Source organism: Narcine bancroftii, chromosome 8, assembly GCF_036971445.1.
Source record: "Narcine bancroftii isolate sNarBan1 chromosome 8, sNarBan1.hap1, whole genome shotgun sequence".
Lineage (NCBI taxonomy): Eukaryota > Metazoa > Chordata > Chondrichthyes > Torpediniformes > Narcinidae > Narcine > Narcine bancroftii.
The window spans coordinates 15,665,648-15,678,826 of record NC_091476.1 but is presented as its reverse complement, the minus strand read 5'-3'; the positions used below and the strand labels follow the sequence as shown (position 1 = coordinate 15,678,826).

At 43.0% G+C, this 13,179-nt stretch overlaps 1 protein-coding gene across 1 annotated transcript; it reads right to left on the bottom strand.

Moving 5' to 3' along the window:
* Window positions 1–1,009: 1,009 nt before the first annotated feature.
* Window positions 1,010–6,752, bottom strand: shisa2a (shisa family member 2a). Its single transcript, XM_069895977.1, has 2 exons — window positions 6,470–6,752; window positions 1,010–2,445 (listed from the first exon to the last, which is right to left on the bottom strand). Exons 1-2 carry the CDS (start codon window positions 6,750–6,752, stop codon window positions 1,919–1,921), a joined length of 810 nt encoding a protein of 269 aa, XP_069752078.1. The 3' UTR covers window positions 1,010–1,918.
* Between the last annotated feature and the right edge of the window lie 6,427 nt (window positions 6,753–13,179).

Here is a 13,179-nt window from a genome sequence, read left to right as displayed (position 1 = left end):
GTTCTTTAAACTAAAAGGCCCTTGTATTGGAGATTAGAGAACTCCTATTCCTGCACTCTGGCATATTAATTAACATTATACAAGTTAACAGTATACATGCAATCAGCCTTTATATTTTGGGTAAGGGGAAAATTAAAGGACAACACCCTTAGCTGAAATTGCTCTGATCTGGTTACATGAGCACAACAGCATGCTTATCACGACTAAAGAGCAAGCTAACAGAACAGCCCTGCATAGAATGCTCCAGAACTTTGGGAACCACAAATAATCTACATTCTTAAATGAAGGGAATTTTAAAAACAAGCTGAGATCTTTCTTCTCAGAATGAAATCAGATCCAACTTCCATGACAATCAACTTAAAATTGCCTGGCTCAGAACCTCAGTCAGTTAAGAACATGTCCTATAATGTTACAGGACCTTTAAAGCAAACCTACAATTGAAAAGAAAGCTGTAAAGTGAGTGACCTCTACTTTGTTTTGGTGCAAGGCCATTGTATTAGCAGGCTATCCCATTTCCAAACCAGATGCTAGCAGTTTTTGTAATCATTTGGAATTCCAATTCACTAAATTTATTCAAAAAACAGCACCATTCAACAATTGAGATTTAACATCTGTGACATTTATTCACCATCCTACACCAGGCAATTTTGCAGTTGGGGAGTAGATGTATTCTCTCAAAATAATTAAACTTCCAACTACTTTCCAACTCCAATCTTATATTTCCATTCACCTACCTTTAGTCTCAAAAGAGGTTACCATCCTCAACTCTCCCCCAGAAATATTTCCTGAAGGCCACCATTTACATCAGAGCTTTTAAATTCCTCCAAATTTACTTTAGACCTTTCCTGCTAAAACAAAATCTCTTTCAATCTTTTTCTTAAATGTTCTTCGAACCTCTTACTAAACTCTTGCCACAGCTCCTGAGCATTCAAGCTCATGACTTTTTGTTACCTCCGGAAACAACAATGCAAATTGTTCAATTTTAAAAATTTATTTACAACCTGAGAAAATATAGAAACCGTCCTTTACAAAAATTGTACAATACATTTGAAACAAAAGGAACCAGTAAGCAGTTTAAAAAGCATTCCTGCTTAGAAGAAAAAAAATATATAATTGTCATCTCCAGTAAACAACCTTTTCACACATATACACAAATGTATTTACAAATCTTATCATATTTGCAAATGTATACAGGACCTCTAGTGGTATGTCAGAGCTCTGTGAATAGCAATTGTAAAGCTCCAGCTCAGCACAATGAACACTGGAATCTTTTGGTACAGTTTTGTGGCTCATGGCGTGCATTAAGACAATTTTTATAAAAGTGAAGGCTGTCAATTAATAAACAGAGGTTCTGCATTGCAAGAGATGTTGCACAGATGTTAATAAAACTGATTAAACTTACCAGATCAATAGCAAAAACAGAGATCAATTTACTTAAAGCAGCAGCCAGGCATTGGAATTCATTTCTGAAATCTGGCTCTATTGACTTCAAAAGTTGCCAAGTTTTAGAAGCCGATTTCAATTCACACTTTCTGCAAAATATGCATGTTTGGCACAAGCAATGGAGGGAAAATGACCTCTTTGATGAATTAAAGAAATAATCAAAAGATGAACATTTCAGTAATATCATTACTGGTACAAACAATAAATTTTTTGCTTTATATTCCCAAATTTTCTTGCCATATACTTGAATGTCAATGGAATTATGGAATAGAGAAAATCATGTACTAATTTAGTTATCTCAGTGAGAGGAGCAGCAGACACAGCACTAAAACTTCACATATTGCAGCAAGATTAAAATGAAGAAATACTACTTTTTAAAATGATTGGCATCTACTAAATATTTAAATTTTCATTAACACAAATAAAATAATAGAGGCTCCAGGAAGGAGAGACAAGTCAATTTTGTAGATGAATCTCACAGAGTCACTGTGGGATACATTAGCTGGTCATTTAATGGCCCATGTGAATAAGGATTATTAGGTTGTTGCCCATACCCTGGTCTATCCACATATGCAGGAGCCATTACTAAGGTATGATCTGGTGGCATTGCATAGCTGAGATATTGTGCTGGTAGGAAAGGATTTCCTGTGGATTGGGAAGGCAAGAATTGTGGAGCTTGATGACATCCAACCACTGGGAAATTTGTTGGCATGTTCATGTAGAGGTTGATACCATCCGTGCCCATGGAACAGATGTTGTTCTGACGTCCCATAGAACTCCTTGTTGAAGTTGTTGTGGTGCTGGATGTAGAGTGGCGGGAAGGGGTCCTGATACCATTTGGAGGAATGGGCTCCAGCAATCGGCTCTGGGTGGGGGCACCCTGGTGGTTCTCCTCTGGCTTAGGCTTTAAGCATTTGCAGCAGCATATCGCAATGAATGAACCAACTACGATGAAGGCTACAAAAATGGAACCAACGATGAGGAAGGGCAAATACATAGGAACTGGAAAGGAAACATCAAGAACAAGTTAGCACTGAACACAAGACATTTTGCTACAGCAAGAAACAAGGGGAAGAATAACTGTTGTTAAGCATGTGATATATACCTGCCAATGTCCATCAACCAAAATTCCATTCCCTGGACTTCAATGGAATCTAACTTTGGATTGGGTTACTATCAAGTGCAAAAACTGCTGATACGCTGCAGGTCAGGCAGCAGCTGTGGAGAGCGAGATCAAAAACATTTCAGTGACCCTTCATCAGGTGCTGCCTGAGCTTCAGGTCAACTCAAGTAAATTTTGCTTCCTTCAGGTTGCCAACATCTGCAGTTGTTTATTTCTTGTTAGCGCATGCAGTTGAGTGATGGCAATGACAAGGTTATTTTTATGAATCATTGGCGAGAAGATACAATAAAAAGACAAACATTATATATCACAACATTTCCCAAGTTTTACTTGAGCTTTAAAAATACAGTAAATATTGGGTGTGAATTTAATCAGAGGTGAAACGAAAGGCGCTTCAGCCTCGCAGCTGAACCATGTTCCATCCTGATATGTCAGCCTGGAGAGTTCTGTGCACAATGTACATCACCTTTCTCCTCCCCCTCCCCCCACCCGAGATGTAGGTTAATCGATCACTATAAATCCCCCCTCATCTTCTCTTGTGCTCGACAGTTAATGGATCCTCTCTGATTCTAGATTACGTGAAGTAGAAAATCAAGCAAATGGGATCAGATTGAACAAAGGGAAAAACAACTGTGTACAAACTTAAACAAGTTAGATTCAAGGACAATGAGATTACAAGGTTTTTAATTTAAAAAAAAAGGGAAAGATTGGATTGCGACAGAGAAAAAAAAAATCAGATGGAAAAAATGAAAACCTTAATTTAAGAAAAAAAATTAAGTGACATTTTTAGCAGTAGTTATCACATACTGTAGTTGAAAGACATTTTAGGAGTAGTGCCCAAGATTTAACTTTGACAAAGTTAGTATCCATTCATGCAAAAACAACAACTACTTCTCATTCAATGAACAGGACAACTACTTAGAAGTAGTTTTGCAAAGGTAATGAAAAAACAAATACAATTCTTAAAATAAACAGTTTGCATTTGTTCATTTAACCACAATTCATAAATGGTAAAACAGCATTTGCCTGTCAGTTGACAAGAAATTGTGGTTCTATTTATTTCAATAAAAGCTTTTGTTCCTGATCCTTACTACCTGTTCAAATGATAAAGCAGTAAAATGGAACATTTTTTTTCCAATGAGGATAGACTGCAGAATTTGCAGAATCAATGGGGTCCTGGTTGATTGAACACATACTTTGTGAAAGAATAGATTGCAGATGTTGCAATTTGGAAAACAAACAGAATGTTATCCTTTTAACTGGAAAATCTCAAATGATGGAAATAAAAAAACATTGAAGACTATCAGCATGTCATGCAATACCTATGGAAAAAGAAATTGCTAATATTTCAGGTCAAAACTCCTTTATACAAACCAGAAAAGTGAGAAAACAAGTTAATAAGAAGTTTCAGGGAGGATGGGGGGGGGGGGAAAAGAAAGAATATTTTAAAAATTTCCACAAACCTCAAATAAAGACTAGAAATTAATTGTCCCAAAGGAGACCAAAGCACACTTTATTGGTGAGGAAGTGCATTTTATAGTTGTCTATAAAATTATTGAAAGGTCATTACTAAACATTAACTTCAGCTGTTGTTCCACCAAGCCATCTATCTGATTTAATGAAATTTAAATATGAAGACACTTCCAGGAACAATTGTATTCTGTTGTTTTTTTGTAGGAGATTGACACAAATAATATTATCATAATATTCATCCTCCTGTGTTCAGTGTCATCTGCTGCAGTATGTTCAGTTACAGATGTCAAGTGATGAAGGATCATGTCTGTGAAGCCACTCCACCAACCAGCATTGACAATACATCAGGAAGCATCCTCTGAAAGAATGCATGAAATAGACAGTGGGTGAGAAAATGAAGGATAACTAAAACCTATAGATTGAAGTTAGTAGTAGATCTGAAAGAGAAGGGAACAGATTGACAGGAGATTCAGTTTGAAGCATTTTAATATCCAGTATGGAGAGAAAAAACCCTCCTTAATGAACAAATTTCTAATGCAATTAAAACTACTTTCAGAAGAAGCAATTTTAACAAAAAACAGGATTATGTTTGCTGATTCTTTTTAATATTCTGACTGGTCATTGTTCATGCAGATGGAAATCAAAATGTGGCGAAAAAAGACAGTGGTCTTGATCCAGACAAATCTGTACCCGATGGGGGTTGGGTTAAAAATGACTCGCTGGAGTCCAATTGTTATAGAACTTATAACTAATCTTCATGAGCAGTTATAAGCACTCTTCTACTTTCATTTTCTTCTAATTTAACATCCACTTGGCAGAAAGGGAGTTTGCTTTGGGGTGAGGGGAGAGTTTTGGTTAGTCACTTGGTCAATGGAAGTTATTCATATAAAGATATATATACACATGCACAAACACACTCTGTATACTTTCTCCAGCACTTGTTGAATATTTTGGCAACACCAGCAGTAGGCTGCTTCATACATTTTGTCATTTAAGATATTAAATATACATGTTCAAATCAATAACAGTAGACAAGTCACACTGCCTCATTATGTCGGAGCTATGGGAATGATTAAGATTTTATACCCTGCAGATGAATTAGCCTTTTCACTCGATCTGTAAAGGTCAAGAGAAAAATTAAAGATTTCAAAGTTGTGAATGGTCTACAATATTAGATAGTTTCCATTGGTTGGTGCCTTGTGAACAACACACAGACGTTCTTCCATTCATAGAGCTGTTGCAGTCAGAAGCATTTTTATTACAAATGGCAACCAAGCCACAGACTATCACAGTTACCTAATCTACAAGTGAACAAGTAAGCCATGGCAAATCAAATATTGTCTAACACGTGCACAATGGACCATTTCTCCCATGCTGACTTCCTTTTTGCCAAGGACAAAGTGCAGTAAACTGCAATCATAAAATGGGGATCAATCTTGTCCATGTTAGGCCACATAATCCAAGGATTGGAGTAAACAATGAGAAGCAGGAGGAAGTTAGAGAGTCAGGCCACATTAATGGGTCGAAATTAGTGAAACAATAGGCTGCAGATGCTGTCTGTGCACTGAAATGCAGGAGGAACTCAGCTGGTCCTTTCAGCATCTAAAGGAGACAAAGATATTGGGGGGGGGGGGGGAGAGGGGGAGAAGGAAAAATCAGAAAGTCTCAATGTTCAGACAATGGGGGAGGAATCCAGAGCAACAAAAGGTGTTAATTGGATGTGATAAGGGACTATATGAGAATTTATCATGTCTGTGTGAAAGGAAACAGGCGACGAAGGGGGTGGTGGTGGTGGGACGGTGTTAATTAAAGCCAGAGAAGTCGATATTAACGCCATCTGGTTGGAGGGTGCCCTGTCGGAAGGTGTTGTTCCTCCAATTTATGGGTGGTCTCAGTCTAGCAGTGAGACCAGGGACAGATAGGTCGACAAGGGAGAATTGAAATAGGTGGCTATGCTATTGCAGCAGACGGAGTCGAGGTGCTCAACAAAGCGATCTCCCAGTCTCTCCAACGCAGAGAAGCCCGCAACAGGACCACCAGATGACCCCTGCAGATTCAGAAGTGAAATGTGGCTTCACTTGGATTGAAAGGACCGTTTTGGGGCTCTGAGTGGTGCTGGGGGAAGGAGGTGGGGCTGGTGGAGCATCTCCAGCGGTCACAGGAGTAGATTGGCGGGGAGAGAGTCAAGACGGGAGTGGTCCCTGCGGAGGGGGAATATGTGCCTGGAGGCGGGATCACGTCGTAGGTGCGGGAAATAGTGGAGGAGGATGCGGAGAAGGGGGAATCATGTACTTGTTGCGTGTGGGGGCCAGGTCCTTTTTGACGAGCTCATGACTTCTCACCAACTTGGCGTGGATGCCATGTCACGTTAGCCAAACATCACGAGAAAATCTTTGCATTCATGGAGAGAGTTGCCAGAAAGTGCCCGACCTGACGCTGACTTGCCGTGGCCATTCGGTTCCTGGTGGACGTCGTTGTGGTTGCTGCAGACGCCCTGGTCCAGTCGGTTGTCCAGGAGCGAGCAGCAATACCTGAGGCCGCACGATCCACAGCACAAGGTGGCTTCCTGACCGTCGTATCTCTCGGGACACTGGAAACCTGCGTGCCAGCTGCCGTTACTGTCAGACCAGCCGTGGCAATATTCCCCCGAGGCAGCACAGACACCGAAGAGGCGGCTCGCAAGGAAGTAAAGCAAAGTCCCGGACCGAGCCATCCCCATGACAAGTGGTCCCAGGAAAACGGCACGATTCCCCAACTGAAGTTCCCGAGTCGAAAAGAACTCAACTCGCCGATTCCTGGACGAGCTCCCGACTCGCACGCACTTTCTCCGCCCGCTCTCCTGAACCTCAAACTTCGGACAATGAGGGGCGGAGTGCAGGAGCGTTCATTTCTCAGTGCATTTTAGCTGAGGACGGCCACGAATCTTTCCATCCACAAAGCACGTCTTTCAACTCGAAAGAACAGCGCGAGTGCAATACTGAAGCATTAAGAAAACGTGGCCCGCCTTTGGTTCATATTCATGCAGTTTTTTTTAAAAGAAATCTTTCCCTTCCACTCTGGAGAGAGGATGCTCATAGGCTGGGCTTCCTCCACCAACCCGGATCGAGGGTTCCAACGAGGCACCGCCTGCAGAGGCTTTGCGCCCCGCCCCTCGCTCAGAGGTCCACATGGTCCACGGTCCCCCTCGCTGTTCATGGACGGCTGGGGCCATCGCTGATGAAAGGATTCCCCTGAAAGCCGCTGTGCCGGGAGATTCCCAGCATGATGAGAATTTGCCAACTGATGGGTCAAAGCGAGTCATTAAAAGTTTGAAACATGGTAAAATGCAACTTTCGGGTATCGGAACGATGGAATGCGAATTAATAATTTATGAATGCAAATTAATTCCCTCCTTTGCTGCTTTTTCCACAGTAGATCAAGCCCTTTAACATAAAAGGGTTGGAAATCCATGTTAACAGAATTGTCCAGCAGGCAATTCTAATATTCGGTTTCAGGTATTTTGCCTGCAAGGGACAACACCGTCGGTCACTGGAGTTTCTCCCCTCTTCAAGGCTCAGCCGTGCACAAGGGCAGCGTTTCTTGTCGCCTCGATCACTCAGGTGGGGATTGGCGGAGCTTTGCGATGAGAATCGGTCAATCCATTAAAAATAATCAATAATCGTTTCTGAGGACACGAACGAATGGAGTTTATTATGAAAGAAATCACGACCATTTCGATTTCTTCTGTTTCTGCGCATGAAGCCTGAGATCTGGTTTGGAGGGGACACATCTCCACCGTTTTTGCTGAATCTGAGGATGTGATTTTTGGTTTGTGTTGGTAAAATATAATTTATTGGATTGTCCACCATCATTGTTAGAGATAGAGAATTTAGGTTAAAATGGCTTAAGTTAAAATGTGATGATTAATCATAAAAAGGGAAGCCAGAACGGACAGGGAGCTTACTAGCAGCCAAGGACAAAAAGTTCAGCTGGATACGTTTTTTTTAAACCTATCTTTTCATGGTCATAGTGAGAGACATGCAGGAGACAAAAGATTGATAAGAAGGGTGAGAAACAGAATTTAGTGTATGTAGAGTTCGCAGCGTACGTAACGAACGTGATAATTAAAAATGCAAGTGTACTTAGAATGATTTTGCAAAAGCTAACCAATTAAAACAGTGTTAAAGAGGAGGGGAAGGACAAGCAAAAAAGGTATAAAAATCAATGCACTGTATGTATCGGGGCTTAACTGGTGAGAAGCCAGTTGAGTCCAACTCTGCAGACTTGTAAATAAAGTTTGTCGTGTCATCAGTTTTAAAGAGACTCATGTGTGAGAAGTTTTATTTCTGACAAATGGGGGCTCGTCCGGGATCTACACTCCGGCCGTGAGGGGAGGCGAGAAGAGGGACATCGGAGGTGGTGCACCCCGCTGAGTTCAGCGGCTCCTAGTCCCTTGCTCGTCGCTTCGGGCGGCTTGAGCGAGTGGTATCCGGACAAGGTGACACGACAAGACGGAGAGGAGAAGGGTGACGGTTCAATCCCCGAGAAGACACCGGTAAGTGACGACTTACGATTGTGGTGTGGGGATTGGGTAACAGGTCTAATGGGATACACCTGTTTGGATAAAAAAAAACCTAACGTAATAGATCAGGTATAGAGCTTTTGTCGTGGCGTGAGGACCCTGTCGTGGGACTCTAGGATAGACCCCAGGGAAACCTCGGCGGTAACCGAAGGAGGGACAGCACCTCCGACGAAGTGCCGAGAAGAGAGGGGTCGACCCCAGGGAAACCTCAGCGGTAACCGAAGGAGGGACAGTACCTCCGACGAGGCGTCTGAGAAGAAGGGAGTAGGGTCCAGAACGAGAGGGTCCTCAGCAACGATAAACGGATCTAGGTGGGAAAATGGGAGGATCAAAATCTAAGGGCTCGTCTGAAAATTCAGGACAATTCCTGGGAGTTCCCCTTGACAGCCCTTTGGGGAGAATGTTTGAAAATTGGGATAGTAAAAGATATCGAGACAAAAACAAGAAAAAGATGGTTCAATATTGTCTCCTTTGGTCGAAACAACCTATTAAAGGTTCCTCGGTCTGGTGGCCGAAATTTGGATCTGATGAGGATTGGGTTAGACAAGCATTAAACATATATGTAAATTCGAGACCAAAGGTGAATCAAGAAGAGTCAGCGTATGCATTTTGTTGGGTTCCCTGGCCAGGATCCTTAACAAAATGTTTTAAATTGAGGGTAGCGGGAGAAAAGAAGTGGGAACCTCTGGACAACCTTCCCCCTCCTTATATTCCCCCAGTGCCTACTGCGCCCGAGGAAATCTCATTACCGGAGGGGAAAGGTGATGAATCTGATTGCCCCGAAAGGGGCCGGGAAAAAAAAGAATGAATTAAGGGAGTCGGACCCTAAACTTCCACCGGTAAACCGACCCTGGACAAGATCCCAGACTGGTCCAGGACCATCAAAGTTTTCAGTAAGCCTAAATCCCCTGAGGGAAGTTCCTATGGGAGGACCGGGAGGGGGAACGGGATATGTGAATGTTCCCCTAACTAGTACAGAGGTGTGGGGATTTAAGAAAGAAATGAAAAAGTTATTGGAAGATCCTATAGGACTGGCCGAACAGCTCGACCAATTCCTGGGACCAAACACATATACGTGGGAAGAGATGCAGGCAATAACGGGAACATTATTCTCACCCCAGGAGAGGCAGATGATTCGACGGGCTGCCCTCCTCATGTGGGAATATGAATAACCTGGGGACCCCAGACCCCATGAACAAAAATATCCCTTAAATGAACCCAGGTGGGACAAACGAACACCCGAGGGATTGGCAAGTATGAGACAATATAGAGAGTGGACAATAAAAGGGATACGGGAGGCTGTGCCAAAGGGTCACAATTTCACCAAGGCATTTTGGAACCACCAGGGGAAAGACGAGTCCCCTACTGATTTCTTGGAGAGGGTGAGAAAGAATGTCCAACAGTATGCAGGCGTGGACCCTAGTACACCAATGGGTGAACAGCTTATTCGAATTGAATTTGTTTCCAAATCATGGCAGGACATTAGAAAGAAACTAGAAAAGGAGGAGGACTGGAGCGAAAAACCCCTAAGCGACCTGTTAAAAAAGGCGCAAAAAGTATATGTGCAGAGAGAAGAAGAAGATCAAAAGAGGGCGACAAAGGTTATGGTACAGACTATCCGACAGATGAATGCCGAATCCAGAGGGGAAAGAAAACAAAACCTTCCTCTAAACAATCCAAGATATCCAAGAGAGGGAAGACCCCGGAGGTTCGTTAAGTGCTATTACTGCAATGAGGAAGGACACTTTAAGAGGGAATGCCCCCGATACAAGAGGGAATTGCGTGCCCTCGAACTTATGGAAGAAGATTAGGGGGGTCAGGGGTTCCAAATGTTGGGGACCAAGTATAAGTATAAGTTACCCCTGGTAAAACTAAAATTTGGTCCCAAGGGAGAAGAGGTGGTGTTTATGGTGGACACAGGAGTGGAACGAAGTAGTGTAATAACTGTGCCAATCGGGACTGAACCTGTAAAAAGTAATTTGAAAATTTCTGGGATAGAAGGGGCTCCCAGAATGGTATCAATAATTCCCCAAGTAACAGTGAAACTGGAAGAAAGAGAAGGGGTACAAGACCTCTTGTTGTTACTGTCGGCTGGATTTAACCTCCTAGGAAGGGACTTACAGGCTCTCCTAGGTTTGGATGCTCTCCCTGTGGACGGAGAAGTGCGAGTCCACCTCTGTGCTTTAAAGGAAGAGGATGAACGGCAGATTGACGAGAGAGTCTGGTATAAGGAGGGAAATCGAGGAGGTCTGGACATCCCACCTTTACATGTCACATTAATACCAGGTCATCAGCCGGTAAGGAAACGTCAGTATCCTATTTCTTTGGAAGGGAGAAAAGGGCTACAGCCGGTAATTGAGACTCTAATACAAGACGGACTATTAGAAGAATGCATGTCACCTTATAACACCCCTATACTCCCAGTGAAAAAGTCAGATGGATCCTATCGCCTAGTTCAGGATCTAAGAAGTTTGAATGCTATTGTTCAGACCCGCCACCCAGTGGTGCCTAATCCCTATACTATTATGAGTCGGATTCCCCCAGACCATGAGTGGTTTAGTGTTATCGACTTGAAGGATGCCTTCTGGACGTGTCCATTAGAAGAGGAAAGTAGAGATATGTTCGCGTTTGAATGGGAAAATCCATGGACAGGTAGACGGAGACAGCTTCGGTGGACTGTATTGCCCCAAGGGTTCACTGAATCTCCGAACCTGTTTGGACAAATGCTAGAACAAATCCTGGCGGACTATCCACAATCTGATGATTCCCAACTAATGCAGTATGTGGACGATTTACTATTATCAGGACCCAAGGAACAAGAAATGAGGGGAGATACAATTAGACTCTTGAATTATCTGGGGAAAAAGGGTCTACGGGTGTCCAGGAACAAGTTACAGTTCGTTGAGAGAACTGTGGTATATCTGGGACACCAGATAAGTAAAGGACAGAAACGGATTACCCCTGAACGGATTGCGGGAATCACTAGAATGCCGTTACCCCGTAATAAGACAATTCCTGGGACTCTTAGGTTACTGTAGGTTATGGATAGAGGACTACTCAGCGTTGGTGAAGTTTATGTATGAAAAGCTGACAAATGAAAATGAATATCCATTGAAATGGACCCAGGAGGAGGAGGGATGGTTTGAGGACTTGAAGCATCGCCTGACACGAGCCCCGGTACTCACTCTGCCCTCTTTAAAACAGCCCTTCCAGCTATTTGTCACTCATAACCAAGGAACAGCTGTGGGAGTTTTAACACAGGAAAAAGGTGGTCAGCGACACCCAGTGGCTTTCCTTTCCAAAATGATGGACCCAGTGTCTCGCGGATGGCCGACGTGTATCCAGGGAGTAGCGGCTGCTGCTCTGTTGGTAGAGGAAGCATGTAAACTTACTTTTGGAGGAAAGATGACTGTGTACACCTCCCATTCTGTGAGTGTTTTATTAACACAAACTGCCCATCGATGGCTGACTGATTCTCGCATATTAAAGTATGAAACCATTTTAATGGTCGGAGAAGATCTACAGTTTGCAAAGATTAATAGCTGCAACCCAGCTCAGTTTTTATACGGCAGTGAAACAGAGAGAGAGGTGGAGCACGACTGTGTCGAGTTGACGGATCTTCAGACCAAGACCCGAGAAGACCTTTGCGATACTCCGCTGGGAGAAGGATATGAATTCTACATTGACGGCTCCGCCAGATGTGTTGACGGAATGAGAAGAAGTGGGTATGCTATAATAGAAGGAAATACTTGGAAAGTAGTAGAATCCACGAGACTACCCGGAAGCTGGTCAGCACAGTCCTGTGAACTATATGCCTTGCAGAGAGCCCTCAGAATACTGGCAGAGAAAACTGGAATGATTTACACTGATTCCAAGTACGCATACGGGGTAGTGCATACCTTTGGTAAGATCTGGAAGGAGCGTGGTCTAATTACATCAAGAGGAAAGGAATTGGCACACGAACAGATGATTACTCTGACTTTAGAAGCCTTGACATTACCCCAGGAAATAGCAGTGGTCTACATACCAGGCCATCAGAGGGGAGATACCCCGACAGCAATTGGAAACAGACTGGCTGATGAAGAAGCCAAAAGGGCAGCCATGCAACAAGAAGTCCGTTTGCTGACCTTAATCCCAATAAGACAAGGCATAAAGAAGGCTCCCATTTTCACTGCTAAGGAAGAAAAGGACATGGCTCAGCTGGGCGCAAGCCAGCTGCCTGATGGAACATGGAAGACACCAGATGGAAGAATGGTTCTAAATAAAGAAATAACTCGCAATATTTTAAAACACCTGCATCATCAGAGCCACTGGGGCACCCAAGCCTTATGTGACACAGTGCTTCGAGAATATGTGTGTAAGGGAATCTACACCTTGGCCCAACAGGAGGTGCAGAACTGTCACCTATGCACAAAAATTAATAAGAAGATAATGAGGACAGGGATTAGCCATACGCCCTTTTCAAAGTATCCAGATCGACTTCACAGAGTTACCTCAAGTCCAAAGATGGAAGTATCTGTTGGTGGTAATAGATCACTTTACCCGATGGGTGGAAGCCTTCCCAACAGTAAATGCTACA